The sequence below is a fragment of the Drosophila elegans genome, unplaced genomic scaffold (genome assembly GCF_018152505.1).
Source record: "Drosophila elegans isolate 14027-0461.03 unplaced genomic scaffold, ASM1815250v1 contig_409, whole genome shotgun sequence".
In the NCBI taxonomy this organism is placed as follows: Eukaryota; Metazoa; Arthropoda; class Insecta; order Diptera; family Drosophilidae; genus Drosophila; species Drosophila elegans.
Window position 1 is genome coordinate 899,357 of NW_024545796.1, and position 27,206 is coordinate 926,562.

General features: G+C 44.5%; 2 protein-coding genes and 1 long non-coding RNA gene across 7 annotated transcripts; all 3 read left to right on the forward strand.

The window, feature by feature from the left end:
* Positions 1 to 21,386: 21,386 nt before the first annotated feature.
* Positions 21,387 to 22,098, forward strand: LOC121467478. Of its 4 annotated transcripts, none has more exons than XR_005977536.1 (3): positions 21,387 to 21,424; positions 21,534 to 21,846; positions 21,912 to 22,098. It is a non-coding gene; the product is annotated as an uncharacterized LOC121467478 (long non-coding RNA). The 4 variants fall into 4 exon arrangements; XR_005977535.1 differs by having other exon boundaries at positions 21,389 to 21,470; XR_005977537.1 differs by having other exon boundaries at positions 21,391 to 21,424; positions 21,545 to 21,846.
* Positions 22,099 to 24,493: 2,395 nt separating this feature from the next.
* LOC121467486 lies at positions 24,494 to 25,118 on the forward strand. Its single transcript, XM_041708908.1, has 2 exons — positions 24,494 to 24,934; positions 25,001 to 25,118. The coding sequence occupies exons 1-2, from the start codon at positions 24,630 to 24,632 to the stop codon at positions 25,116 to 25,118; spliced, it is 423 nt and encodes a 140-aa protein (XP_041564842.1). The 5' UTR covers positions 24,494 to 24,629.
* Positions 25,119 to 25,751: 633 nt separating this feature from the next.
* LOC121467476 lies at positions 25,752 to 26,631 on the forward strand. 2 transcript variants are annotated; one of them, XM_041708897.1, is made up of 3 exons: positions 25,752 to 25,833; positions 25,926 to 26,261; positions 26,326 to 26,631. In XM_041708897.1, the coding sequence occupies exons 1-2, from the start codon at positions 25,791 to 25,793 to the stop codon at positions 26,258 to 26,260; spliced, it is 378 nt and encodes a 125-aa protein (XP_041564831.1). In that variant the 5' UTR covers positions 25,752 to 25,790; the 3' UTR covers position 26,261; positions 26,326 to 26,631. The 2 variants fall into 2 exon arrangements, with proteins under 2 accessions (XP_041564831.1, XP_041564830.1); XM_041708896.1 differs by having other exon boundaries at positions 25,829 to 26,261.
* Positions 26,632 to 27,206: the final 575 nt, after the last annotated feature.

Here is a 27,206-nt window from a genome sequence, read left to right on the forward strand (position 1 = left end):
ATGTTATCGTAGAGGGCGAGATACGCACGGACCCGGAAAAAGTGTCAGCGATTGAGAAGTCTCCGTTGCCCAAAACCCTGAAAAGTTTGAGAAGCTTTCTAGGTATGGCGGGCTGGTACCGCAAATTTATAGACAATTTTGCTTCGGTAGCTGCACCCTTGACAGACCTACTAAAGGCAAAAAGAAAATTCACGATGACAGAGGAAGGACATCAGGCATTTATAGAGTTGAAACGAATGCTTTGTTCCGCACCAGTCCTTAGAAGTCCAGATTTTTCAAAGCCTTTCTAAATCCATTGCGATGCTAGCAAAAGTGGCGTAGGAGGCGTTTTAGTCCAGAAAACGGAACAGGGTGACTAGTACCCGATCGCTTTTGTCTCTAAAAAGCTGACCAAGGTCCAAAAAAGCTACTCAGTAAGTGAACAAGAGTGCCTGGCTGCAATTGTAAGCGTTAAGCGTGAGCGCAAAGCTGAATGCATATAAAAGTATACGCAAACCTAAATGAAACACAAAACTAAAAGCAATCCCAGTTGTTTACGCAAATAAAATGTAGTATATTTGAAATCGCCAAGTTAACACATAAAACCTAAGAAGACATAAAAATCGTATAAGATAAGGCTAAGTTCTACTAATTAAAATCAATAAAAATATAAATAAGTTAAAATGTTAAACGGAATGTGAATATAAAAATGAGAATTAGTTAAATAAGAAGTTCGAAAGTTTTTAGTTATAAATAGAGTAAAAAGATGCGAATATAGGTAAAGAGTAGGGACATGTAAAATTCAAGAGATGTGTATGCAAATTTCGGTCACGTTAAAGATGTGCAGACGTATGAGCCGATAAAATTAATTTAAAGGTCTTGAGAGTTATCAGAAATTTTATTATGCAATTAAGTGATCGAGTGTAACTTAATACTAAATAAAATGTAAAGTAAATAAATACTAAATAAAATGTCTGAATGCTAACGATAATATTTTTTATGATACAAACAGTGAAGAAAAGCCTTATAAGCCTTTTGTTACTGTAATTGAGATCGCACGATATATGAAGTTATGAAAATTACAATTTTATTAAGGATTATGCAGGCTAGTTTTAAACAATACCTGTGTATAAAAATGTCTTAATGTAAATGAAGTTCATATCTTTCCCTCTTATATTTAGAGAATAAACAATTATTATAATGTTTGAGTAAACAATCATATTTATAACTCCATGCTAACCCGAGAGCCATCGTAGGATCAGTTGTTAAAAGGGGCCTGATGCGGTATTTTATTGGAAGAGCATTGGCCAAGGTAGAGTGGGCTGATAACACCCCCATTTACATCTAGGGGCGTGTAACGTGAGAAGTGCTATCTCTATCTATCTGTCTGTCTGTTTGTTATGCTATCTCTTTTCCGGCCGATATTGGCTCGTTGCCTGTTTGCACGCGATACATTTTAATTGTTAAAGATATTCAAGAGCACCCGTAAGCTGCAGTCTCTCAAGAGCTCCACGACATTCGCTGACGAGTTAGAGCCGGATTTAAACGCGTGCAGGGCTAACAGTTTGCAATACCATCAGCTCAACGTTGTTCGTTACAGGAATAATAATAAGAAATACCTGAATAATTTGGCGCCCAACGTATTGGCTTTACTGTACAGTAAAACCCACTAAATAGCATACAAATACTATACCTTTTCCTTTCAGTTATATTTCTATAATTTTCCTAGCCAGCCGTGTCAACTTTCTATCGCATTGGAATGCAGTGCTTATATTTTCAGAAATAGTAAAAACTCACCACGAGGAAAGTTTTGACACATCTGTCTCTTTTATTTGTGTTAAACCACAATGGTCAAGTGCTTTGGATTTTGGCCAATTACAATTAACTAATTATTTTGGCTAACCACACTTTACGCAGCGATGCATATGGAATTTAGCTAAAGTCTAGTAATTCGGCACTGCAGGATAACAGAGCAAATGCTAATAAGCAAAAGCCTGGCCGCGGGTTTAGGAATTAGGTCTTTGAGAAATTGTTACCAGGGAATTTTATTTCAGGCAGAGTGTGAAGTGCTTGGAGCTACAATCCTTAAAAGAACTATTCGTAGTTTAGGTTGGCCACGCTTGATACAAAGGTCAAATGATCAAAATAGCCAGAATTATCTTTTTGTGCATTCATTCTTAGCTTTTCCTATTCTTCTTTTTTTTCTTAAGAACTTCTCTTTTAAATTAGAGCTTCGTCGATGAGCTCTTGGTTATGCATTAGGTTAATTGTTTTACCGTCATAAATTTTCTTATTAACATAAGCTAGTTGCTTATGATCTTACATTTTCGATTATTCCGATTTTTTCTTCAGCGTTCCATTTCGATATTCAAATTTGATTTACAAACCAGCCAACTGTTTTGTCAGCAGGAAATTGATAAACTATGGGAGTAACCATTCAGATAGCGAAGAAGCCGGTAGATCGTCCGATTTTTGTGTCTTATGTAATTCACGCATTCATGAAAAAGATTTATACAAGACAAAATGCGGGCACGGTTTTCATAGAAAGTGTATAAGCACACATTTGAAGAGCAAGAAAACCTGCCCAACCAGTAAAGCTGCTGGCTCTGGAGAACTTACTGCAAGATCAGATAGTTTTATCGCACAAAAAACATGAAGTCAAAAACTTTTAAGTTCACAAGCAGAGGGCGAAAGTGAGGGATTATGGAGAAAGAAAGTCAGAGTCGAGAACGTGGGGGCGAGGAACTACAAAGTATGGTGTTAGATGCAGTAAAAGCTACGCAACACGAGTTGCTTACGCAATTATCAGAAAAAAATTTCCAACATGATTCAATCCAATCTAGCGGTCAGAATTCACCAACCGCCACTTCATAGCTCTAACGATATAGGGTATAATAAGGGTTTATTGATAAGCTTCTTGGCATAGATGCAGGCCAGATAAGGTGGCACATATAACGAATGGCACATATAATGAATGGATGGAAACTCTATTTTAGCGGAGACACAGGTGGCATAGGCGTAGATAATTTCATATACAGGGAACAAGCTCTAACCGGTCAAACACTTGATTCGAAATTCGATGTAATGTGTAGCAACGCAAGTGCTTTGTTTGAGGGTAAGGCAAGTGACTTTTACTGGCGGTATCATAAATCAGTGCAATCCGTAAAGTGGATCGAACTGTGTGCCGCATTTCGTCGTCAATTCAGGGATACTAAGACAGATGTAGATATTCGAGAGTTGATTAGAGATCGAAAACATAAAGAATAAGAGAATTTCGATTCGTTTTATGATGCCATAGTTCAGTTGACTGATAGCCTAGACTGCCCTTTGAATGAAAAAGCTTTCTTAGGCGCAATCTGAGAGCAGAAATAAGACATGAAATCTTAAATATTCCCACGGAAACAATCTCAAAACTTCGCGAAATATGTAGAAGACGAGAATGTTTCCTTGATGAAATAAAGCGGAATCAAATATATAAAAAGGATTCTCTTTTTAAAAGCCATGCCAGAACTGCTAGAGGACCAGCATAAAGTTTGTGAATCAGAGTTATTTGAAGACGATGATGGTGCAGTTGAAGCAATATCTCTAATTTGCTGGAACTGTAGAAAGGAAGGTCACAGGTACCAGGACTACACAGCTCCTCGAAAAGTGTTTTGCTATGGATGTGGCGCACGCAACACGTACAAGTCCTCGTGCCAAAGATGTCAAAAAAACCTTCAGCAGAACACCCAAGTCACTCGTTCTCGGTGTGTTCAGAAGACGCAGTCAACAAACACCGAAAACGAGCACTTATAAGTCCCATTAGGAATCGTCCTGAAAAGGACTTTCTTACTCCTGATGATGCTCCTCTTGATGGTTGCCATCAGAGAGTTAGTAATTTTAAAATTAGAAGTATAAAATCTTATTTTCTTAATAACTCTAAAATTAAAAATAGTTCACGAAATACAAATAGACTAAAAAGGTTCTGGAAAGTTACTAAAGACTAAAGTGCGCTTCGCAATACTTGTGTCCTTATACAGTGGTCAAAACTCTTGATCGCAAAATTAAAGGGTTAATTTATACCGGAGTTGTATCGGCGGTCAGTTCGCACAGGAAATTCTTGGTAGTGAAGTCCCCATCACATAGTTCCTTCTCTGAAGCAGAACCTTTATCTAGGCGTTGACTTTTGGCAACTTTTCGATTTGTTACCTCCAGATATTCAGATTTCTGAGCTAAGCGCTCATAATCTGACAGAGGAACAGAAGAAAACCCTCCAGAAAGTAGTAGACCAGTTCCGCTGGCTTGGGTAAAACAAGTCTTTTTTCACACCACATTGATGTGGGTGACGCTTAGCCCATAAAGCAGCGCCATTTTCCCGTGTCACCAGCCGTGGAAAAGCTGTTGTATGGAGAAGTAGATCGAATGCTGCAGCTCGGCGTAGAAGAAGAGTCTGATAGCGCTTGGTCCTCGCTAGTGGTCCTGGTGCAGAAACCTAGAAAGGTTAGGCTTTGCCTAGATAGCAGGAGTGTGAATGTAGTTACCGTCAACGATGCGTATCGACTGCCTCAAATTGACGGCATCCTACCAAAAGCCGTTTTTATAAGCTGTCTGGACCTTAGGGATGCATTTTGGCAAATCCCGTTGGATCCAGCATCTAGGGATAAGACCGCGTTTACGATCCCAGGTCGGCCGCTTTACCAATTTAAGGTAATGCCGTTTGGCCTTTGTAAAGCTGGCCAAACAATATCGCGTTTAATGGACAAAGTTATCCCCGCTTGACTGCGCAATGAGGTTTTCATCTATCTTGATGATCTCTTGCTGGTGTCAGAGAGCTTTTTTTTTATTTTTTTTTTTAATTTTTCCGTTTTATTTAATTATTGAATCTTCTCTAGAATAGACTAACAATAAGTATTCAAATCTTAACCTGTACTGTATTATAATTGTTAATTGGTTAATGGCCCTAGGTTGGGCGGGCGGTCGTTGCGTTGTAAGCGAGAGTGGTTACTGAGCCGCCTGAGCTGCCTGGCTAGTTGGTTTTGGATGTATTGATAGTCTAGCTTCGTACTTCGAGACTTTACTATCAATTTCTTCTTTAACGGGTTATATATCCAGGTACCTGTAAATATTTGCGTTGCGAATATACCAGGGGGCCCCAGTTATTGTTCACAGTATCTTGGACTATATTCGTTGGATGATTTCTATGTTGCTACTGCTTGCGTTTCCCCAGAGTTCAGACCCGTACATCCAGGTTGGCTTTAAACAAGATTTGTAAATAACTACTTTGAGTTCCAGTCCCACTTTGATGAGCCAGTGGAAACTGTTGGCCTTGAGTTTTAGGGAAATCTTCTTCGCTTCAATGTGCTTTCTCCAGGTAAGCCGCCTGTCTAAGTGCATGCCCAGGTATGTGACTTCATCGACTTGGGGGATTTGTTTGTTTTTTAGGGCCAGTGGTGGGCAGGTTGCCCGATTGAATGTAAACGTAATATGTTTGCATTTTTGTTCGTTGACTTGTATGCGCCAATCTGCTAGCCATTTTTCTACGGCCCCCAGGTGGTTTTTTAAATACGCTGTTGCTGTTTTTGGACATTTTGAACGACTGGTTATAGCTGTGTCATCAGCAAAGGTGGATAGAGTTGTCTGACTGCTTGTGGGAATGTCAGCCGTGTATAGGACATACAAGATCGGTCCGAGCACACTTCCTTGGGGTAATCCAGCTTCGATTTTGTGGTTGGCGGAGAAGAAATTTTTGCATCTGACAGTAAATACTCCGTCTTTAAGGTATGATTCAAGTAATTTGTGGGTGTCAGTCTTGACATTATGAACAGTCTTGATTTTATGAACCAGACCGTCAATCCAAACGCGATCAAACGCTTGAGACACGTCTAGGAATAAGGCACTGCAGTATTCGCTGCATTCAAAAGCTGTGCGTATTTCAGCTGTTATGCGATTTACCTGTTCGGTATTTCCATGCTTTTCCTTAAAGCCGAACTGATGCAGGGGGATCACTCCGTCGATTTGGAGGTGTGTTCTGAGGTGGCACAAAAGCAGTTTCTCAAATAGCTTTGATATGCACGGACTGAGGCTAATGGGCCTGTCGGACGAAGGTTGGGATTTGTCTTTGCCTGGTTTTGGTATCATTGTAATAACAGACTTTTCCCATTGTTTGGGAATATAGCACCATTTAAGAATTGAGTTGAATATGGTGGTTATGCTTTTGACTGCGCATAGAGGCAATTCAATTATCATTTTAGGCGAATTAAATCATGGCCAGGGCCTTTTTTTGGATTCATCTGTTCTTCAATGGCTTTTATGATTGTGCTTGTTTCCAGAAATATTGTGGAGTAAGGCTCCGCTGGTGCGATGTTTGGTAAAGTGAATTGGTTTGTCGGCAGATGAGCTTGGAAGACATTTTTTAAGTAAGAGGCGAATATGTTGGCCTTTTCCTCGTCACCGCGGGCACACCGCCCTGTTGGTGATCGAATTGGAAAATCACGTTCTATTGGTGGTTGAATGTTTGGGTGCGCTTTCCAGAGTGGAAATTTGTTGCTGGTGGGCAAAAGTTGCGCTATATAGGCACGTTGAGTCTGATTCTTTTGAGCTAGTAAAGCTTTAGAGAAATTCCGACAAGCTTCTTTAAATCTTTGTTTAGCGGCTGGGGATCGGTGTGCCTGCCAGTCTCGGCGAAGTCGCCGTTTTTCTTGAAGAAGCGACTGGATCTGTGTATTTGTACGTGCAGTTTTTGGGGGGGATGTGGCTGAAAGTTCGGGTGTAGTGTGTTTGGCAACAGAGGACATTACCAGCTTCACAGGAGATTTTAGGTTCGATTTCAAAGTGTGAGCTTATATATTTTTAATACTTTAGCCAGTTAGTTGTATTGGATGTTAGAAATTGTGGTCGTTCTACAAACTGTGGATGTTCAGATAGACAGAGTAAAACAGGCGAGTGGTCAGATGACTGTTCCGCCAGGGTTTCAACATGTATCAGCCTGAACGCTCTCCTAGTTACAGCAAAATCGATAATGTCTGGTTTTTTGTTCGGTCAGTATGCTGGCCAGTATGTGGGAGTACCTGGTGAAACAAAATCTAGCGGGTTTGATAATAGCGTTGTATAATTGGCATCCTTTGGGGTTAATAAGCCGAGAGCTCCAGTAGTGGTGTTTCACATTATAGTCACCGGCAGCTATAAAACAGTTACCCAATGGGTTGTAAAAGCTTAAAAATTCACTCTCTGAAATATTAAATCGTGGGGGACAATACACAGCCGATAGGGTGACTGGTCCGCTGGTTATGTTGATTCGTGGGTAAGAGGCCTGTATGTGGTTGTAAGCAAACGCCTCCAGAGGGTGATGCCTAATGCGCTGTTTGATACTGATTCCGGTCCCTCCGTGAGCTTTGCTGTCTGGGTGGTTGCTCGCATAGAAGATGTACCCAGTGAGATAAAAATGGTTTTTATTGGTTAGGTGCGTTTCTGAGAGGAGCATGATATCGATGTCCTGGGTGTTTAAGAACTGTAGAAGTTCAAGTCTGTGCTGCGAAGCACCGTTAGCGTTCCAAAAGTATATTCTTAGGGGATCCATTTAAGTTGACTTTTGTTTGATTAGAAGTTCTATAAGATTGTTCTGGTTTCGCACTAGTTCCTGGAGGGTCCATGCATTGAAAGCATGATGTTCGTGAGTGTAGCTAAAGTAGCTTCGATGCTGTTTTGTATTTGTGGAGTGTAAGTCTTGTTTTGTTGGTTATAAGTTTGAGCTGGTCTTTGAGCGTTTTGCTCTGGAAGCGGAGTATATTTTGGTTTTGGTATAGGCGGGTGGGGCTGTAATGCTTCGGTCTGAGCGGTTCTTGTAGGCGACAATCCAGGGTATCGAAGGGCAGCCACAAAAGTAACTCCAGGAGTGGTTTGCGAAGGAATGTACAAATTTGGCTGAGCAACCTGTTTGGTGGAGGTTGGTTGTTGCTGCCTCTGTTTGAGTCGACTCTTGATCTGTCTAAGACGGGCCATCCCCTGTAATTAGCAGTGTGGTTTCCACCACAGTTTTTACATTTTCTCAGTGCTGGGTCTTCTTTGTTACCCGTGCAAGCTTCTATACAGTGCATGTCGCCACAGGCAACACAGACTGGTCGCAAGGTGCAATAACTTTTTGTGTGCCCAAACTCCTGGCAGTTTGTACACTGTACCGGGCCGTTTCGTTTATGCCGCTCCTCTACGGTTATTCTTCGATGGAGTAGGTAATGCTGTTTGTATATGGGGTGCACTGCGTTTTTCTTCAGAGTAGTCGGGTCTGGTTTTAGTTCAATCTTGAAAATTGGCTGAGGAATTTTTGCGCTATTTGTTATGTTCATTACGTTTTTAACGTCAAAACCATTTTCTTTAAGTCCTTATGCCATCTCAGCTGCCTGGACGGTTGACTCGATACGCTTTATTACAACTTGAAGTCCATTGCTACTTTTGAGTTGGTAGGTGAAATAATTAACACGCTCAAGGTCCAGGAAGTTTGTTACAGAGCGGTAGTTGGCTTCATTTGTGAAATGGAGCTTCTTTTTAAAATAGTAATATAAAAGTTGTTGTGCCCAATTTTTTGATTGAGTTTATTGATTAAATCTGACCCATTTTGATCTCTAATGTAAATAGGTGGCTTTACAATTTTATTGGCTTGGGGTAGTTGACCGTCATCTTTTTCGAGCTCGCAGAGTATGGCAAATTTGTTTGCAGAAGTTGCCTTAGTGGTGTTGTTTGAAGTTTTCGTAAGTTTAGGCAAATTTGTTGCCCTAGCTCTCAAGATCCCAGTCTGTACAAGTGTAGATTGTGAGAGCTCTGCAGCAGAAGCTAGTATTGCTCGCGATGCCAAAATCGGCCACACGTTGGTCGATGATGAAGTTGTTGTTGTTGTAGTCGATACAACAGCACAAGCTGATGTAGTCGGTGCGTCTATATGTGGAAGGGGTTGAGTTGGTAAATAGTGCTGGCGAAAGAGACCGAGCTCTCTCAGTAGCGGGCGGCGATATTGCACTTGTTGAAGTGTTATTTACTATCTCCGATGAGACAATTGCTAAGTATGCATTATTTTTCGAAGACGAAGCCAGTTGAAGCGAAGACAGTCGACGCACGTCTTACTGTTGTTGTTGTTGTACACTACTTTGACTCACTGGCTTGCTGTTGGCACTTTCCAATATCGTACCCGCAAGCATTGTTATTAAGTTTAAATTATTTAAATCTTCGTATTTGTTATTAGATTTGTTAGGGAAGGAAGCCCTTGTTATTTGGCATTGCTGCCAGCGTCTTTTCGCTATCAATTGGTGTGTTTTCAATTTTTTAAATAACTTAGTTTTCCCGTTCACTCGGCGGAGCGATCGGAAACACGTCTACTTCGGGTAGTTGATTACTTACTTTTCTCAGAGAGCTTTGAAGACCATATAAAAGTCCTGAAAACAGTCTCTGATCGCATCCGATCTGCCGGTTTGACAATTAATGTCCAAAAAGTCATTTTTGCGTACAGCAGGTTAGGTATTTAGGGTATGTTATCGGAGAGGGTGAGATACGCACAGACCCGGAAAAAGTGTCAGCGATTGAGAAGTTTCCGTTGCCCAAAACCCTGAAAAGTTTGAGAAGCTTCCTAGGTATGGCGGGCTGGTACCGCAAATTTATAGACAATTTTGCTTCGGTAGCTGCACCCTTGACAGACCTACTAAAGGCAAAAAGAAAATTCACGATGACAGAGGAAGGACATCAGGCATTTATAGAGTTGCAACGAATGCTTTGTTCCGCACCCGTTCTTAGAAGTCCAGATTTTTCAAAGCCCTTCTACATCCATTGCGATGCTAGCAAAAGTGGCGTAGGAGGCGTTTTAGTCCAGAAAACGGAACAGAGTGACTAGTACCCGATCGCTTTTGTCTCTAAAAAGCTGACCAAGGTCCAAAAAAGCTACGCAGTAAGTGAACAAGAGTGCCTGGCTACAATTGTAAGCGTTAAGCGATTTCGTCCCTACGTAGAAGGTCAGGACTTCACGATAATTACCGACCATGCATCGCTAAAGTGGTTAATGGGCCAGACGTATCTCAATTGTCGTTTAGCAAGATGGGCTCTTAAATTGCAAGCGTTTAAATTTACGATCAAACATCACCGGGGATCACTTAATGTAGTTCCAGATGCTCTCTTTAGAGTCAACGAGGACGAAATGGCGAGCATTGATGATTCACATGGCTTGTTGGTGGATGTAACGTCCAAACATTTTCAAGGCCCAGAATATTTAAGCCTGGTAGATAGTGTTAGGGCCAACAATTCGAAATTTCCTGACTTAAAAGTTGTTGATCCACCAACCAATCCCTCAACTGTCCGTTAAGGCCTCCATGGGGAAAGCACCAGAATCTCAACGATTCTTCCAGCGTGTTTGTATAGACTTTCTAGGCCCATACCCTCGGTTGCGTAATGAAAACGTCGCAATTTTTATAGTTCTGGATCACTTCTCAAAGTTTCTTTTCTTGAAAGCCGTTAAAAATCTGGAAGCGACCATCGTTGTGAAGTATATGAGGGAGGAGTTGTTTCATTTGTGCGGCGTGCCGGAAACAATAGTTTCAGATAACGGCTCACAGTTTGGGGCTGAATTGTTTCACAACTTGTAAAGGGAGTACAGGATTACTCATAAGCTCACAGCCATCCATTCGCCCCAAGCAAATGCATCAGAGCGAGTAAATCGTTCAATAATTACTGCTATTCGATCGTATGTAGATGCTAGTCAAAAAGATTGGGATGCAAATCTAAGCAGCATTTCCTGCGCCCTCAGGTCTGCCACCCATTCTGCCATCGGGACATCGCCTTACTATATGTTTGGCCAACACATTGGGACATCAGGAGGCACTTACTCCTTATTAAGATCGCTGCAATCATTACAAGATAGAGGGGTGACATTCACCAGAACAGACTCGTTAGAGTTAGCTCATAGCAAGGCAGTTAAGTTATCAGAAAAACCTGATAGCAATAATAGAGAGCGCTACAATCTTAGATCGCGTGAGGTTTCCTACTCCCATGGTCAAGACGTGTTTCGGAGGAATTTTAAACATAGCTGTTTTCAAACGGGATACAATTCCAAATTAGGTCCTGCATTTGTAAAGGCAAGTGTGCGTCAGAAGCTAGGAAATTCATACTACGACACTGAGGACCTTCAAGGTAAACTCGTTGGACGCTACCATGCAAAAGATCTGCACCAATAGTCTTGGCGGGATCAGCCTTGTTACCACCAAGTCTGATTTTAGCGGGGGTGTGTTGTAATGGAGTATAGAACCACATATCTTATGTTTAGTTGCGCCACCTAGCGGGCGGTATAGGCTGTAAATGGCAACCTTAAGAGTGGAAGATTAATCGTCAATAGGTAGGATTGCATGAGCGTTAACGTTTTTTGCGAAAACCCAGCTCTAATCCCGGTTGTAACCCATCTTGTAATATCCGCCATCGAAAACTTCATGATTTCTTCTTAATCTGAGTCTCGACCTGAGCGGTTGTATATCTGGCATAAATACAGCGATAATACAACTAAAAGTAAAGAGGTTGTGATCGATCAAGACTTTCGCAGCTCACCACTGCACAAATTTTTGCACGGCATAAGGTGCACCAGTTGCAGTGAACCAATTCTTGGCCAGATTCTGGCCAAAACGGTTAATTACCACACCCTCACGGGGGACGGCATTCTTACATGCCCTTTCGTCGCCGAGTACCTTCGGCGATCGTATCATCAGTCATTTCTGCCCCAAAAATGCAGTTCAGTTCGCCAACGTCTTCGACTAAGCCCCGGTACAACGAGGATAAGAAAACCCCATCAGGAGCTCAACATAACCAGCGCCAGCAGCATGCCGCAATAGTGTACAGTGCATTTTTTTTTGTATCATACGTCTGTCGAAGTAATTAAAAAGCATACCAAAAAGTGTTTATAAATTCATCTGTGCTCTGCTAATCAACAGCTCTGGCCTACAGTAGATAAATCCCAGTAATTCCCATAGTGAAGTGTCTAAAACTAGCTCAGAATAATGCCCAAAAGTAGTAGTTAAGTAAACGCAAAGCAAAATGCGTATATAAAAATAAACGTAAGCTATATGCATGCATAAAAGTAAACGAGAAATACATACACAAAAGTGAGCGCAAAGCTGAATGCATATAAAAGTATACGCAAACCTAAATGAAACACAAAAGTAAAAGCAATCCCAGTTGTTTACGCAAAGAAAATGTAGTATATTTGAAATCGCCAAGTAAACACATAAAACCTAAGAAGACATAAAAATCGTATAAGATAAGGCTAAGTTCTACTAATTAAAATCAATAAAAATATAAATAAGTTAAAATGTTAAACGGAATGTGAATATAAAAATGAGAATTAGTTAAACAAGAAGTTCGAAAGTTTTTAGTTATAAATAGAGTAAAAAGATGCGAATATAGGCAAAGAGAAGGGACATGTAAAATTCAAGAGATGTGTATGCAAATTTCGGTCACGTTAAAGATGTGCAGACGTATGAACCGATAAAATTAATTTAAAGGTCTTGAGAGTTATCAGAAATTTTATTACGCAATTAAGTGATCGAGTGTAACTTAATACTAAATAAAATGTAAAGTAAATTAATACTAAATAAAATGTCTGAATGCTAACGATAATATTTTTTATGATACAAACAGTGAAGAAAAGCCTTATAAGCCTTTTGTTACTGTAATTGAGATCGCACGATATATGAAGTTATGAAAATTACAATTTTATTAAGGATTATGCATGCTAGTTTTAAACAATACCTGTGTATAAAAATATCTTAATGTAAATGAAGTTCATATCTTTCCCTCTTATATTTAGAGAATAAACAATTATTATAATGTTTGAGTAAACAATCATGTTTTTAACTCCATGCTAACCCGAGAGCCGTCGTAGAATCAGTTGTTAAAAGGGGTCTGATGAAATCGTCTTGGGTTTTCCTAGACGCTTGGTTGACGACTTATTTGACATCTTCCTTATTGATGATGATTTGGTACATAGCAAACCCCAAATGCTTACTCACACGGGGGTCAATATTGCTTTACAACAGGTAATTCCAGAGATGGCTTAAAAAAATGAAAGACATCTTTTCCAGACATGATATCAGCATCTGACATTGCACGGGTAATAAGAACAAAAATTAAATAAAAACAAGAAAGGAAGCAAACTTTGGCAAGCCGAAGTTCATATACCCTTGCAGCTATTGCAAAAATTAAGTATTCTTAAAAACATTAAAATTATAATTTACTTGCGTGTATGTTTAAAAACATTGAAGATATGCTGTTTAGCAGCTCAATTATTTGATAGTTCCTATGGCAGCTTATTATATTGTTTTCGGAATTTAATAAAATTAAAAGCGAAATTTTAAACAGTCCAATTATTAATTAGTCAAAATTAATTACAAACAAAATTACAAAATAAAAAAAATTAAATTAAAAAAAAATGTTTTTTTAATATTTTTATTGTTTCCATGGGAGCTTTATGTTATAGTCGTCCGATTTTGATGAAATTTAAACCGTAATTCTGAAATATTTAACCATTACTATATGTCAAAAGATTAAAAAAAAAATTGAAAAACAGCAAAGTTATAATTTTTTTGTAATTTTCCGATTTTTTCTATGGTAGCTTTATGCTATAGTTGTCCGATCCGGTTCGTTCCGACCTATATACTACCTGCAATAGAAAGACAACTTTTGGAAAAGTTTTATGCAGATAGCTTTAAAACTGAGAGACTAGTTTGCGTAGAAACGGACGGACAGACGGACATGGCTAGATCGACTCTCCTAGTGATGCTGATCAAGAATATATATACTTTATAGTTTCGGAAACGTCTCCTTCTCTGCGTTGCAAACTTGTGACTGAAATTATAATACCCTCTGCAAGGGTATAATAAAGGTTAAGCGTATCAGCCGGCCTGCCAAAGGAGGAGGCAAGACCGGCGAAAATTATGTTTCAAAGTTCATAAAACCGAGAAAAACAAAAAGAAACAATATTTGTATACAATTTTTAAATAAATACGGGAGCTCAGAAATAAAAACAACATCGAAACTAGTTGACATTTCTATTTAGTTCCTTTAAGCTATTTATTCACTACCGATTCATATGTACTAAACAATTAAAAAAACAATTATTGTTGTTGTTAAGATTAATTAAATGTACTAAACAATTAAAAAAACAATTATTGTTGTTGTTAAGATTAATTAAATTACTCCCCCATTTTGTGGGCTTGCGCATTATCGTATGCATACGGTGTTTTTCTTTACCTAATATCCAGTTTTGCAGGTGCTTTTGAAAAATAGTAATTAGGATGTGAAGCACCGTTTCACGAAGTACACAAGCGCCCATTTTATACGTAATTTAAGCCATATTATTAACCATATTGTAGCCACGAGCAGCTTTTCTCGATTAATATACTTTTAATTAGTCGAAAATCTAAACGCAATTATTAAAAATCATAAATATATTAAATCGTAGACTTCCAAAGCAAACAGTCGAGTTTTTTTGTGCGTTCCGAATTTTTATTGTTTTTTTTAATAACCCAACGGGGGAAAATATCATACTATAATACTATCCGGTCAATTAATATATAAACTTTAATATTTCCGTTCGCCCCGCGAGTGTAGTGAATTATGTTAACAATTTATTTAAACTTTAATGTTTTTTATGCAGAACGCTCCTGCGGATCCGCAGCTAAAAAGACTTCCAAAATTTCTGAATTGTCCGCTGTGGTTTCACAATCACTGAACCCTCAAAACCCGAGTAACTAAACTTTACCTTCACAAGGGAATATTGTGTCCGTAATACCGGCTGTAGTTGGTTCTTCAGAAACCCAATTTGCAGTTCTGAAACCCTTTTCAGTGGTTCCACTCAAGAAACAAATATTTGTTTTTCGGCTTTCCCCTGCTCAGACATCTTCTCATGTGCTGTCTTATACAAGAAAGAACTAAATCCGATAAAGTTATTGTTAAAGTGGAAATATTCAACTTTTCTTACGCTAGGTACATTTCATCTTTCAAGATCACTGTGTCAAATGAACTTTTTGAAGTCATATGCCGTTCCGACTTTTGACCGCAACATATGATGGTAAAAGATGTCAAATCTAAGACAAAAAAGTAAATGCCCGTGAGAGTCTGCTTCCTCTTAAAGAAACTAACATCCCGCCTTTTTCTTTCCTATCAAAATACAAGGGGCTTACTTTGTAAGCTGACTGAATTATATTCAGGTAGTTTTTTTTTCTTTTTATCCCGTGTAATTTTGTTAACAGAAACCTGGTTAAAACCAGAGATATTTAGCTCCGAAGTTTTCCCTGGTAAGTACACAATTTAAAGGCTTGGCCGTCCTTTCAGACGAGTAGGAGGAGTCTTGATTGACACAAACCTCACTTCTGAATTACTATCTTTTAATGAAATAAATGAAATTAAATTTCTAGGTATAGAATTCTCGTTCCCCGGTAGTTTTATACATATATATTACTTAACATATGAACATCCTTTCCGTTATACAGTCCATTTTTAAAGAACTGTCAGCTAAAGATCAGTTAATAGTTTCAGCAGATTTTAGTATACCGAATGCGACTTTGTCCACAGATGAAAAAACTAATATCTTATTTCCCTTTGCGCAGAATGTCTTTACTGACGGCTTGCTTAGTATTGCGCTATCTCAAGTGAACCATGTTTAGAATTGTTTGGGTCGTTTACTGGGTTTGTGTTTTGTGACAAATCCAGAAAGCGTCTCCTTATTAAGAATTTCAGCACTTAAGCAACCTTAGGATCCTTATCACTCAACTTTAGAGCTGACTGTTGATGCAGGATCAGAGCTTAAAGAAAAATCTGAAAAACCTGGTAAACGAACCCACTGCTTTCGCAAGACTTACTTTGAACGCTTAAATACATGTATATCAGACTTCAATTGGTCCGAACTTTATTTATGCACTAACATGGCTGAGGCCGTTAGTATCTTTTATAGTGCATTAAAATCTTTCTTTCATATGTGTGTTCCGTTCTTGGTCCTCAAGAACTAGTGGGATGGTTCGAAGGGAGGCTTAGCTGAGGCCACCAGGCGGGTCGCAGGTTGCGGATAGCGAACGACCTTCTGGGAAGGTTAGTTGCGAATAAGCGTAAGCAAATAAGCAACCCCGGACAAACAGCGGGTATACCGATGGAGGTATACCGACAAGACGCTTGTTTGGCCGTCTTAACACCGTAGCCTTACACACCCCCTCCCTCACGACTACCTACCTCCATCCTATCCCCCCACATCTCACCTCGGTGCCGGACTAAGGTGTCATTCGACCCGTGCCGATAGTCAGCCTGGCTGGGGGCCCGATTTAACAAATAGCCCAGTCGCAAACGGAGGGTTCAGGCAAGTGGCGACCGTCTGTCCTAAGTACGCCTTACCCGGGTACGGCGGATCTCTGCCCGGGCGGACCACATACTTCTCCGCAACTCGTGGGACCCCATGAAGAAAAACAAAACAATAAAAATCCCGCAGGATATCCCTGCAACCGGTGTCGCAAGACACTTCGAGGAAAGATCCCTCGAACATCCCTCGCGACAGACCCCAGGCGGCAGCGCACCCGCCTAGGACTACACCAGCAGCCCAGACATTCCCAGCCAGGGAGCGTGGGGTGCCAGCAGGAGCTACCCTGCCAGCACGCCCACCTCTCGCATCTGATAGGCCAACCTCTATCAGACAGCTGAAGAAGCAGGACGCCCTTCCAGCCCTGGGACAGCCCGGAGGACTGGACGACCTGGACGGCGTGGCCTGCCAGGGTCAAAGGTAAAGTGGTACCTGAGGTATCTCATGCAGGGCATGACACCGGAGGAGGCCTTGATGAAGGCAAAGGAGCCGAGGGAGCAGCCGGCATTGGGGACAGCACCGGCTGGCAAACGGCTGAACACCAGCCGCACACCACCAACGGACACCCCCAAAAGGTCTAGGCACGGCCCAGGGGCTAGTGAGACGTCCTCACGGGTCCCTGAGCAAGAGGGGCCTAGCACATCAGCAGCAGCGGCAGAAAAGGCAAAAGTGCAGGCCAGGAAGATACCTTCCCAGCCCCATCAAAACCAGAAGCCGACAACCGCTGGAGGAAGACCCTCTAGCTCGGCACCGCCGGTCATCGGACCCCGTCCGACTTACGCGGAGGCTAACAAGAAAGCCACCCTCATCAGGGTGGCTATACTCCCGGAGGGTTTCCCGGCGGCCAGCCTGACCGCAGAGGAACTATCCGGGCTCCAGGAGTCGGTCATGGACGAGATGCTCACGTCAGCGTGGAGCGGTCCCGTCGTGTTCAGGGGAATCCACTTCAGGGTGGGTTACCTGATTATCGACTGCCTGGATGAAGGCTCAGCTGAGTGGCTCAAGATTGCTGTACCTCAGCTGCGGACGTGGAAGGGAGTACCCCTAGAAACCCGCACGGGAGCAGACATCCCGGCAGCGTACAACGCCACGTTGTTCTGCCCGAGGAGCTCCGACCGGACCAATGAGGAAATATTGGCCTTCATTGGTTTCCAAAACCGGGTCGAGACGGACGCCTGGAAGGTCATCTCCAGGAAGAACGACGGAGCTGGTGCACTCCTGGTCGTAGGGATGGACCAGACCGGAAGGGATGAGATAGTGGAGCGTGACCACGAACTCAACTTCCGGTTTGGCCACGTCACCGTGAGTGGTCTGAAAAAGACCAAGAGAGCTCCGGAAGAGACGCCCAATGACGGCATATGCAAGGCTGTCGAGGATACCCTCGAACCACCGAATGTGGAGCCGAAGTCACAGAGTGGTGAGCAGGATGAACAATCCATCACCAGCATGGACATTGGGGACGACCAAGGGGATGGACACCCTATGTCATCCCAAGAGCTGGCCCAGGAGCTCCTCCTGGACGAAAGCTGCGAAGAAGCCGAGGTTACCGTGATAGACGGTGGTGGAGAGACTTGCTCTCTCTCTTCACCAGACCTCACGGAGCATCAAACCTCGGAGTGATGGCTGCAACAAGCAGCACTCGGCTAGCCCAGGTAAACATCCATCGGGCCAAAGCAGCATCTGCTGTCTTGGCGAGGATGTTCACCTCCCAACACCTCGGGCTAGCCCTTGTACAGGAGCCATGGTGGCACCATGGCATAAAAGGCCTGTACACGAAGGACACTAAGGTAATATGCGATCCAGGAGGATCACCTCCCAGATCATGCATCGTTATAAGGAAAGATATCAATTATAGTATCTTTTCAGAGTTCATGAGCAGAGACTGGGTCGCCGTAGCCATCAACGGCACAGGAGCTGCACCAAGGCTAGCAGTGGCCTCCGCCTACTTTGCCGGGGAGGAGGCCTGTCCACCGCCAGGAATACCCGGGCTAGTGGACCACTGCCGGACGAACAAGATCCCCCTCATCATAGGATGTGATGCCAACGCACATCACGTGATCTGGGGTAGCACGGATGTCAACAACAGAGGTGAGCAATTACTAGAATTTATTTTAAACAATAACCTAGAGATCTGTAATGTCGGCGCCAGGCCGACATTTGTTACTAGGGTACGAGAAGAGGTGCTAGACATAACTCTAGTAACCAATTCTTTTAAACCCCACATTAAGAACTGGCATTTTTCACCAGAAGAATCAATGTCCGACCACAGGACAATTTTGTTTGAAGTAGCCTTCAAAACAAAAGATGTAACCCTAAAAGAAACCCCAGAAAAACAAACTGGGACAAATTCAGGTCAACTCTAGAGCTCAATCTTTCCAACGAACCGTCAGGATACCCTAGACATCCCTTGGAATTAGACAGAGCGGTAGACAACCTGGGCCACAAGATAGTAAATGCCTTTGAAGACAGTTGTCCTCTAGGTAGACAGAGGCGGGAAACAGACGCACCATGGTGGAATGCTAGTCTTGAACGACTACGAGTAACCACTCGGAAGCTCTTCAACAAACCAAAAACTGATAGAAACTGGGAACTATACAGGCAAAGCCTGACGCTCTACAACAAAGAGATCAGGAAGGCCAAACGGAAAAACTATAGGAACTTCTGTGAGGCAATAAGTAACGTCAACGAGGGCGCGAGACTGCAAAAAGCAATGGCTAAAAGTGCAGCGGATAGTAATTTAGCCCTGAGGAAAGGGAATAACACCTTCACCTCCACGGATCGGGAGAAATTAGAATTGCTATTTGACACGCATTTCCCGGGAAATACTCCCACCATGGGAAACGCAAGGCGTGATCAACATAGAACCCCTAGGACAGTAGCCAGTGACTGGGCAGCAGCCAAATCTATAGTTACGCCCGAGAAACTCAAATGGGCTATTGGAACCTTCCAACCATTTAAATCACCGGGATTAGACATGATCTCTCCAGCTTTCTTACAGCAGGGACAGGAACTACTCCTAACCCGCCTAACAAGACTAATGGTGAGCAGCCTAGCCCTTGGGTATATCCCAAGTGCATGGTGCAGCGATAGGGTGGTCTTCATCCCCAAGATCGGGAAGAAAGACATCACCAGCCCAAAGTCCTTCAGACCTATCAGCTTAACTTCGTTTTGTCTTAAAACGCTGGAAAAACTGGTAGACTACAACATCAGAAGAACAGCTCTCAGAGACTGTCCGCTGCAAAACACACAGCATGCATACAGAGCAGGCCGTTCAACAGACACTGCACTTTATCAACTATGTCGCACCCTAGAAGGGGCAATTGACAGCAAAGAAATAGCTATCTGTGCCTTTCTAGACATAGAGGGAGCCTTCGACAACACATCACATGATGCAGTTCGAGCTGCCCTGTCCAGAAGGAACATAGACACTACTACGAGCAAATGGATTGGCAACCTACTTGAATCCAGGCAAGCAACATGTACACTGGGTTCGGAAAGAGTGACAATTGCTACCAGCAAAGGCTGCCCGCAAGGAGGAGTACTGTCCCCTCTGCTATGGAGTCTGCTAGTAGATGACCTTCTCAGCAAACTTGCTGGAAAAGGAATTCAATGTCAGGGATACGCCGATGACATCGTGATAATCGCCAGAGGCAAATTTGAAGCGACACTCTGCGACATCGTCCAACTCGGACTAAGGACAACGCTGGACTGGTGCAGGGAGGTTGTACTCAACTTAAATCCTGCTAAGACAGTTATAATTCCTTTCACAAGGAAGTACAAACTACAGAGAATGAGACAAATCTCACTGCTAGGAACTCCTATAGAAACTAGCCGAGAGGTTAAATATCTAGGAATCACTTTAGATAGTAAACTGACTTTCGCTTCCCATGTCCAAAAGACATTGGAAAAGTGTTACAGAGCACTCTATACCTGTCGGAAAATTGCTGGGAAATCCTGGGGAACCAGGTCTCAGATAATACGATGGCTATACTTAATGATCGTGAGACCAATCCTCACTTACGGAGCACTTGCATGGGGCAAACGAGCTAAGCTCATCAGCATGCAAAACCAGCTAGGAAAACTACAAAGACTTGCCTGCGTATGCATGACAGGGGCAATGAGGACCTGTCCTACAACTGCCTTAGAAGTTTTGATGGAGCTAACACCACTCCACTATGTGATTGATATCCAACGCAAAGCTACACTCCTGAGAATAAGCACTGAGGGCACAGGTAAAGGTTGCATTCTAAATAACAGGGATGCGACTAATCTGTTAGGTGAGGTGCCCCTAATACTCCACCCTAGGGATGAAATGACAGCCGAACTAATCTTCGAGCAGAACTTCACAGCACACCTAGGCAATAAGAAAGATTGGACCACACTGTCAGAAGTGCACCCGATGGCTAAACACACCATTGCATGGTACACAGATGGATCCCTGACACAACAAGGCACGGGCCTTGGAGTGGTAGGGCCTCGCATAAAATACCACGAATCCCTTGGCCAATACACCAGCATATTCCAGGCTGAGGTATGTGCCATTGGACGTTGTGCAGAGCTCACCATACAGCATGGATACAAGGAAAAGGACATATCGATCCTTTCGGACAGCCGAGCAGCAATTACTGCTTTACATAGCAACAAAATCACCTCGAAGCTAGTCCTAGAGGTGAAGAGTAAGCTAAATATGCTGGGCAGCCGACACAGGCTGGCCCTCAGATGGATTCCGGGACATAAGGATATATCCGGAAATGAACTTGCCGATAAAATGTGTTACGGAACTGCATCTTTCCCGGAGGGCAGCGCCGGCTAGCCACGGAGTCCCAGGGCGGAGTACCCCCTATGCCCTGCAGTCCGAACAATCGATTCCGACTCATCGGACGTCTCACGTCGATTTACCATCTCTAGCACAAATCAAAACAAAACAAAACTATGTTTACATTAAGCAACTAAGACAATTTGACGAAATTGGTGGCTTCGATGTCCTTGCCACGACGCACCCACCCAACCTTGGGTGCCCCAAGAGAGATGTGGGAGGCACACCCCATCTCCGGCAGACCGGAGTCTATTCTGGTGGATTAGGATCGGCTCATCTCCCCGCCCAAGGTAACTCACACAACCATCTCGGTAGCTTGTTTACATTTAATTTTTGGTGAGATTAATAAGTAAATACATTCGTTATTGATTCCTACTGATAATCTATTCTTTTCGTTAGAAACTCTCAAGGCCGATCTCAGACCGTCGCCCAGATGAGAAGCGGTCAAAGCGGCAACAACCGAAAGGGAAATTTTTAGACGCTTAGAGTTCAAAGTGTCAGGCAAACTCGCCACACGGCACTAAATTGGAGGCGTTTGCCAACCGGGTCGCCTAATCCTGAGGAGCTCCAAGGGAAAAGAAGGGACGTGCTGACAAGGTAAGTACGCTAAACAAATCCCACAAGTTATTAAATTTCGCGACCCAATTTAGATATAGTTTGACGCGCGGCCAGGCTTCGGGCTTGAACCTCTAAATTTAGATCAGATTTCACAGTAAGTACTTTACAATCTTGACTGCATAATATCACAAAACAACAACTAAAACTAATTTTTTTCAGAGTTCAACGTCGCATGTGTTGAAACTGCAGCAGGAAAAACGCTGATGGCGAAGACCAGCGCGACTCCGCACGGAGCCAATTGGTCCGGAGGATAGCGTAGCGTGGCCGGAAGCAGGGCGTCGGTGGACTTGGAGATGACCACGTGGCCAGCGCGGGCATTCGTTCCCGGAACGGACTCACCGAGGGAATCCCCGTATCTGGCAGTCTTGGCGGCAGTCGCTGTAGCTGCTGGCGCTTGAGGCTGCTGCTGCTGCTACTGATCGCTGCTGCTACTGATCGCTGCTGCTGCGGCTGATGTTGCTGCTGCTGAAGCTGCTTCGGCTTATGCTGCTGCTGATGCTGCTGCGGCCTATGCTGCTGCTGATGCTGCTGCGGCCAATGCTGCTGAGGCCAATGCTGCGACGGCTGGTGGTCGACGACCAGGTTAGGTCCGCCTGGTAAGTTTTCACTTCCCAAATGTTTAAATTTCCGGGGCCCTTTAGTTAGGGTCCCCGGCGGCTTCAATGTAAAAAAACACTGTAATTTACAAGTTCCGGACTAATAAATAAACACTCACTTTGCGTTATTCAAACACTAATCACGAACTTAAATTTTGGGTTTTTTTCTGACCATTCTACTACTACTTCTTGCAGCGACTAAAGCAAAACCCTGACCTACACCAAAGTCGCTCGCCATGTTCCCTCCCGCTCTCTCAAGATGGGTCAGCGAACGTATTCAAGGCCATCTAACCCAGTTAACGAGCGAACCGGGCTAAATTTAAATAGCTAGATCCTCTCCCGCTATCAATAGTCGGTGTCACCACCAAATCTTATCGATAGCGGAACCTGCTGACGTATCGGTTCGTTTCAGTATTTTCCCGACGGCTTCAACTGAAAATGCAACACCACCCTGGATTCCGAGAGACGCTAACACAGAGTTTTAGACAAGCGCAGGAATACTTGGGAGCATTTGGATTTGGACTATTCGGATTCCGCCGGCCTCGATGCCAAGATGCAGTTCCAACGGTGTCCAACGCGGGGCCCACGCTTTACGGGAAGTAGACACATGCCGATTCTGAGCTCGTGTACTTTGTTATTCCTCTTTCCAGATCACAACCTAATGTCCTTGGCATGGTACACTCCGATCGGTCGTCCTTGAAGATCTTCAAGCTCGTACGCATTATTGCCGACTGTCCTGACCACCCGAGCTTTTAGGAACTTCCGAGCGAACTTTGCATTGAAGGCCTTTTTGAAATCGCTGGGGGCAAAGTTGCGGCGATACACTTCCTGACCTGGCTTCGCAAGGAAAGTACGAGCCCTTTTGTCGTACCGCAGGCGACTCCGATCGTATACATCTTCGAGGTTCTTCTGCACCTTGTCATGAATCACTTGGAGTTTATCAGCTGTTCTCATCCCAGACATTTCGTGATCACACAGCGACTTCAACTTCCTTGCCAACTTGTAGCTGGCTCCGTTCAGGAACATGTGTCGTCCGAATACGGTGAAGAACGGAGCTTCTCCAGTTGCTGAATGGACCGCGTTGCGGAGGGCCACCTCAATCTCCGGAAGATACGCGTCCCATTCTCGATGGTCTTCTTCTAAGTAACTTCGGATCGCCGCCAACACGCTTTGGTTCACCCTTTCCGCTGCGTTGCTTTGCGGAGAGTGGACTGGCGTTTTGATGTGCGTGATGCCAAAGCTCTCCATCGCCTCCTCGAAGATCTTGGACGTAAACTGGCGGCCGTTGTCCGAATGCACAATTTCTGGAACCCCAAACTTGTAGAACACCTCGTGAATGAGGAACTCCACTACATTGGAGGCCGATGCCTCTTGCATGGCCTTCAGAAATGTGTATTTGGAGAAGTGATCCACCACAACGAAGATGTAGGCCTGTCCCTTCTTCGACCTCGGATACTTCCCCAGGAAATCGATGTACAGCTTCTGGAATGGCTGCTCAGTCTGGACTCTCTCACCGATACCAACTTGCATCCGGAAATTCGGGGATTTCGTCTCCTTGCACACTTCACACCTGCGTATGAACTCCCGGACTTGCAGTGCCATGCCAGGCCAGTAAAACTGCCGCCGTAGGTTTTCCAGAGTTTTTCCCATTCCGCCATGAGCTGCCGTTGGATCCGAATGTGCACGCTCAATTATGCTGTGGGTCAGACTCTGGGGAATCCACAACTTCCATTCGAAGCCTTCAACCTCGTCATCCAGATTTGCCGAAAAGACTCTCTTGAAGATGAGACCATCCACTATCCTCAAGTCCGGTAGGTTGGCCAAGTTTTTTTCCACCTCTTGTAGCAATTCCGTGTACTCTTCTCCAGCAAACTCAGTGGTCTCGAAGCCGAGCAACTCTGACGGGTCCACCGTTAGCTCTTCAACACAACGCGAAAGGGTATCTGCCACAACGTTCTCGCTTCCTTTCCTGTGTTCGATGTTGAAGTCATATCCCTGGAGTTGCAATGACCACCGAGCCAGCCGACCCGAAAAATCTTTCATGGACATGAGCCACTTCAAGCTGGCATGATCGGTGATGCACGTGAACGGCATTCCTTCCACATACGGCCGGAACTTTCGAATCGCCAGCAAGGCTGCGAGGCATTCCTTTTCAGTGACGGAGTAATGGACTTGGTGACGATTCATCTTGGCCGAGAAGAACGCTATTGGTTGTTCCTGGCCGTCTTCATCCCGCTGGAACAACACTGCACCGACTCCGATCTGGGATGCATCGCACTGGATGAAAAAGTGCCGCTTGAAGTCCGCATGTACCAGCACTGGCGCAGTAGTTAGGGCCATCTTCAGGGACTCTACTGCCAGCTGTGCTTCTGGACTCAAGGAAAACTTCTTATTTCCCGTCTTCTTCAAGGATTCCGTGAGCGGGGCAGCCAAAATTGCGAAGTTCTTTATGAACCGACGGTACCAACCAGCGGTCCCAAGAAAGGCTCTCACTTCCTTCATGGTCCTTGGCTCAGGCATCCGCCTAATAGCTGCTACACGTCCTGGATCCATCCGCAGACGACCTCCACCCACTATGAAGCCGAGGTAGGTCAAAGACTTGAAGCAAAACTTCGACTTGCTCAGCCCAATGGTTAACCCTGCTTCCTTCAGGCATTCAGCGACTCGGCGAAGATACTTCAAGTGCGTTCTTATGTCGGGCGTATTAGCAGATCATCCAAGTAGACGAACACATTTGAGCGGATTTCAGCGGGAATTACTCGGTCCATGAGTCTCACCAGCCTCTGTGATGCGTTGCAGAGTCCGAAAGGCATCACACGGAACTGGTAAAGAGGCCGACCAGGAACCGTAAAGGCTGTGTATTCCTTGCTGCTCGTGTCCAACTCAATCTGCCAAAAAGCGAACTTCAAATCCACGCTGGAAATGTAGTATGTTTGCTCAATTCTGGACAGGATGCCGTCTATGCTGGGCAACGGGTAAGCATCTTTGATGGTCACATCATTAAGCTTACGTGCGTCTAAGCAGAACCGGTGTTTTCCAGATCTTGACACTACGGTGGTGCGGTTACTCCAGGGGCTTTTGCTCTCCTCGATGACTCCGAGCGCTAGCATCTTGTCGACCTCGTCCTCGACCACCTTCTGCTTCGCGGGAGACATCGGATAGGGTCGATCCTTGAACACTTTGGCTCCGTCCATCAGCTCAATAGTGTGTTTCTCCAGACTGGTGGTACCTAAGCCATCCCTCTCGAAAGTCAAGAACTGCTGCTTGATCTCCTCCAGCTCTTGTTCCTCGGCCTTGGAAAGCGTCCAGGACTCGGGATCGGGTTTCTCCTCATCGTCATCCTCGACTTCCGCGTAGTGTTCCATCTCCCTGGCGTGTAATTCTTCGGCCTTCTTCACGCCTTCCGAATTTATGTGGCCTATAATCGCTGGGGCCAGTCCGAATGCTTGCCAAAAATCAACTCCAAAATAAGCTGGCTGCTCCAGGTAAGGACACAAGTAGAAGAGAATGTGCTCTGTCCGTCCTCGGTATTCCACCGGTAACTTGACCCGTCCTATAATTGACCGATCCTCTCCAGAGGCAGTACGGACTGCGGACAAGTACTTCTGGACGGGCACATCCAAGGCCTCGACCAGCTCTCTGCCACCCTTTCCAAGCAGACTCACACTCGCTCCAGTGTCCAACAACCCCGTCAGTTGCTTGGTCAGAACTCGGACTGCGGCGAACGGTCTGGGATCTCGCGATAAACTGCGCCTCACGGCGGCCACTGCTTCGCGTCGGCAGTTCCGACGTTTGCGAAATCGCTCCCTGGCCTTTTGCACCTTGCGAGACACCATACGCATCCCGCCTAACTGGTGCTCTGAGAAGATCCTGTTCCTGGTCTCTAGATACCGCCGCATCCTCTCCGCATAAGGTAAGTATCGTAATGCAAACTTATTACTATTTTTAGAAGGTAAACATTTATCTAACCCTACCAGCTCTTCTTCTCTGCGGAACTCCTGTTTGGACGCATCCTCTCCGCCCTCGGATCGCCCAGCCGACCGTTTTCCGCACAATCCGGACATTTGGGAGACACAGTGTCGGGCTTCCCACATCGGTAGCAGAACAGTCTGCGTTCTGTTGCTGCGCAGTCACGGAACCCGTGATCCACGGCTCCGCAATTCCAGCAGCCGGCTCGGAACGGATTTTTAGGCTTCGCCCGCACTTCGTCCACCTCTTGCCACGGAGGATCCTCAGCAGGATCTGGGCCAATCGCCTCGCTAACCTTGGCCTTTTCCGCCAGAGGATACCGCATCGTGGTCCGTCCACGTCGTCCAAAACTGCGCTCCACCTCGCAGCACTCTTCCCGCAGTTCATCCACCGTGAGTACGTCCATCGCGTAGACAAACCTTGCGATGCTCTCCCTCAATCCCTTTTTAATAATCTTCACCAGCTGCCGCTCTGACAGTGGCCTTTTCAGTCGAGCCGCCAACTGCTGCATCGCATGGATGTAATCGCCAACTCCTTCTCCGGACTGCTGCTCCCTCTGCAGAAGTTGGTGCATCCGATCGTGCTCCGTCTGATGGCATCGGAACCTATCCATCAGCGAGGCTCGAAGCTGGGACCACCTGTCCACCCTGCAGTGACGCACGTGCACCCAGTACCACTCCCGAGCCCGCCCAGTGAGCAGCAGGTGGAAGTTTCGGAGCACCTCTTGCCACGGGCATTGGCACTGCCGCTGCAGGAACTCCAACCGGAAGAGAAAGTCTTCCACCGAGTTTCGCTCATCCTCCCCGTCGAAGGATACGCCCCACCGCTCAATTCGCCATTGCTGGTTGGCGGCTGTCGGCCCCACATTGGCATACAGACGCGGCTCCTC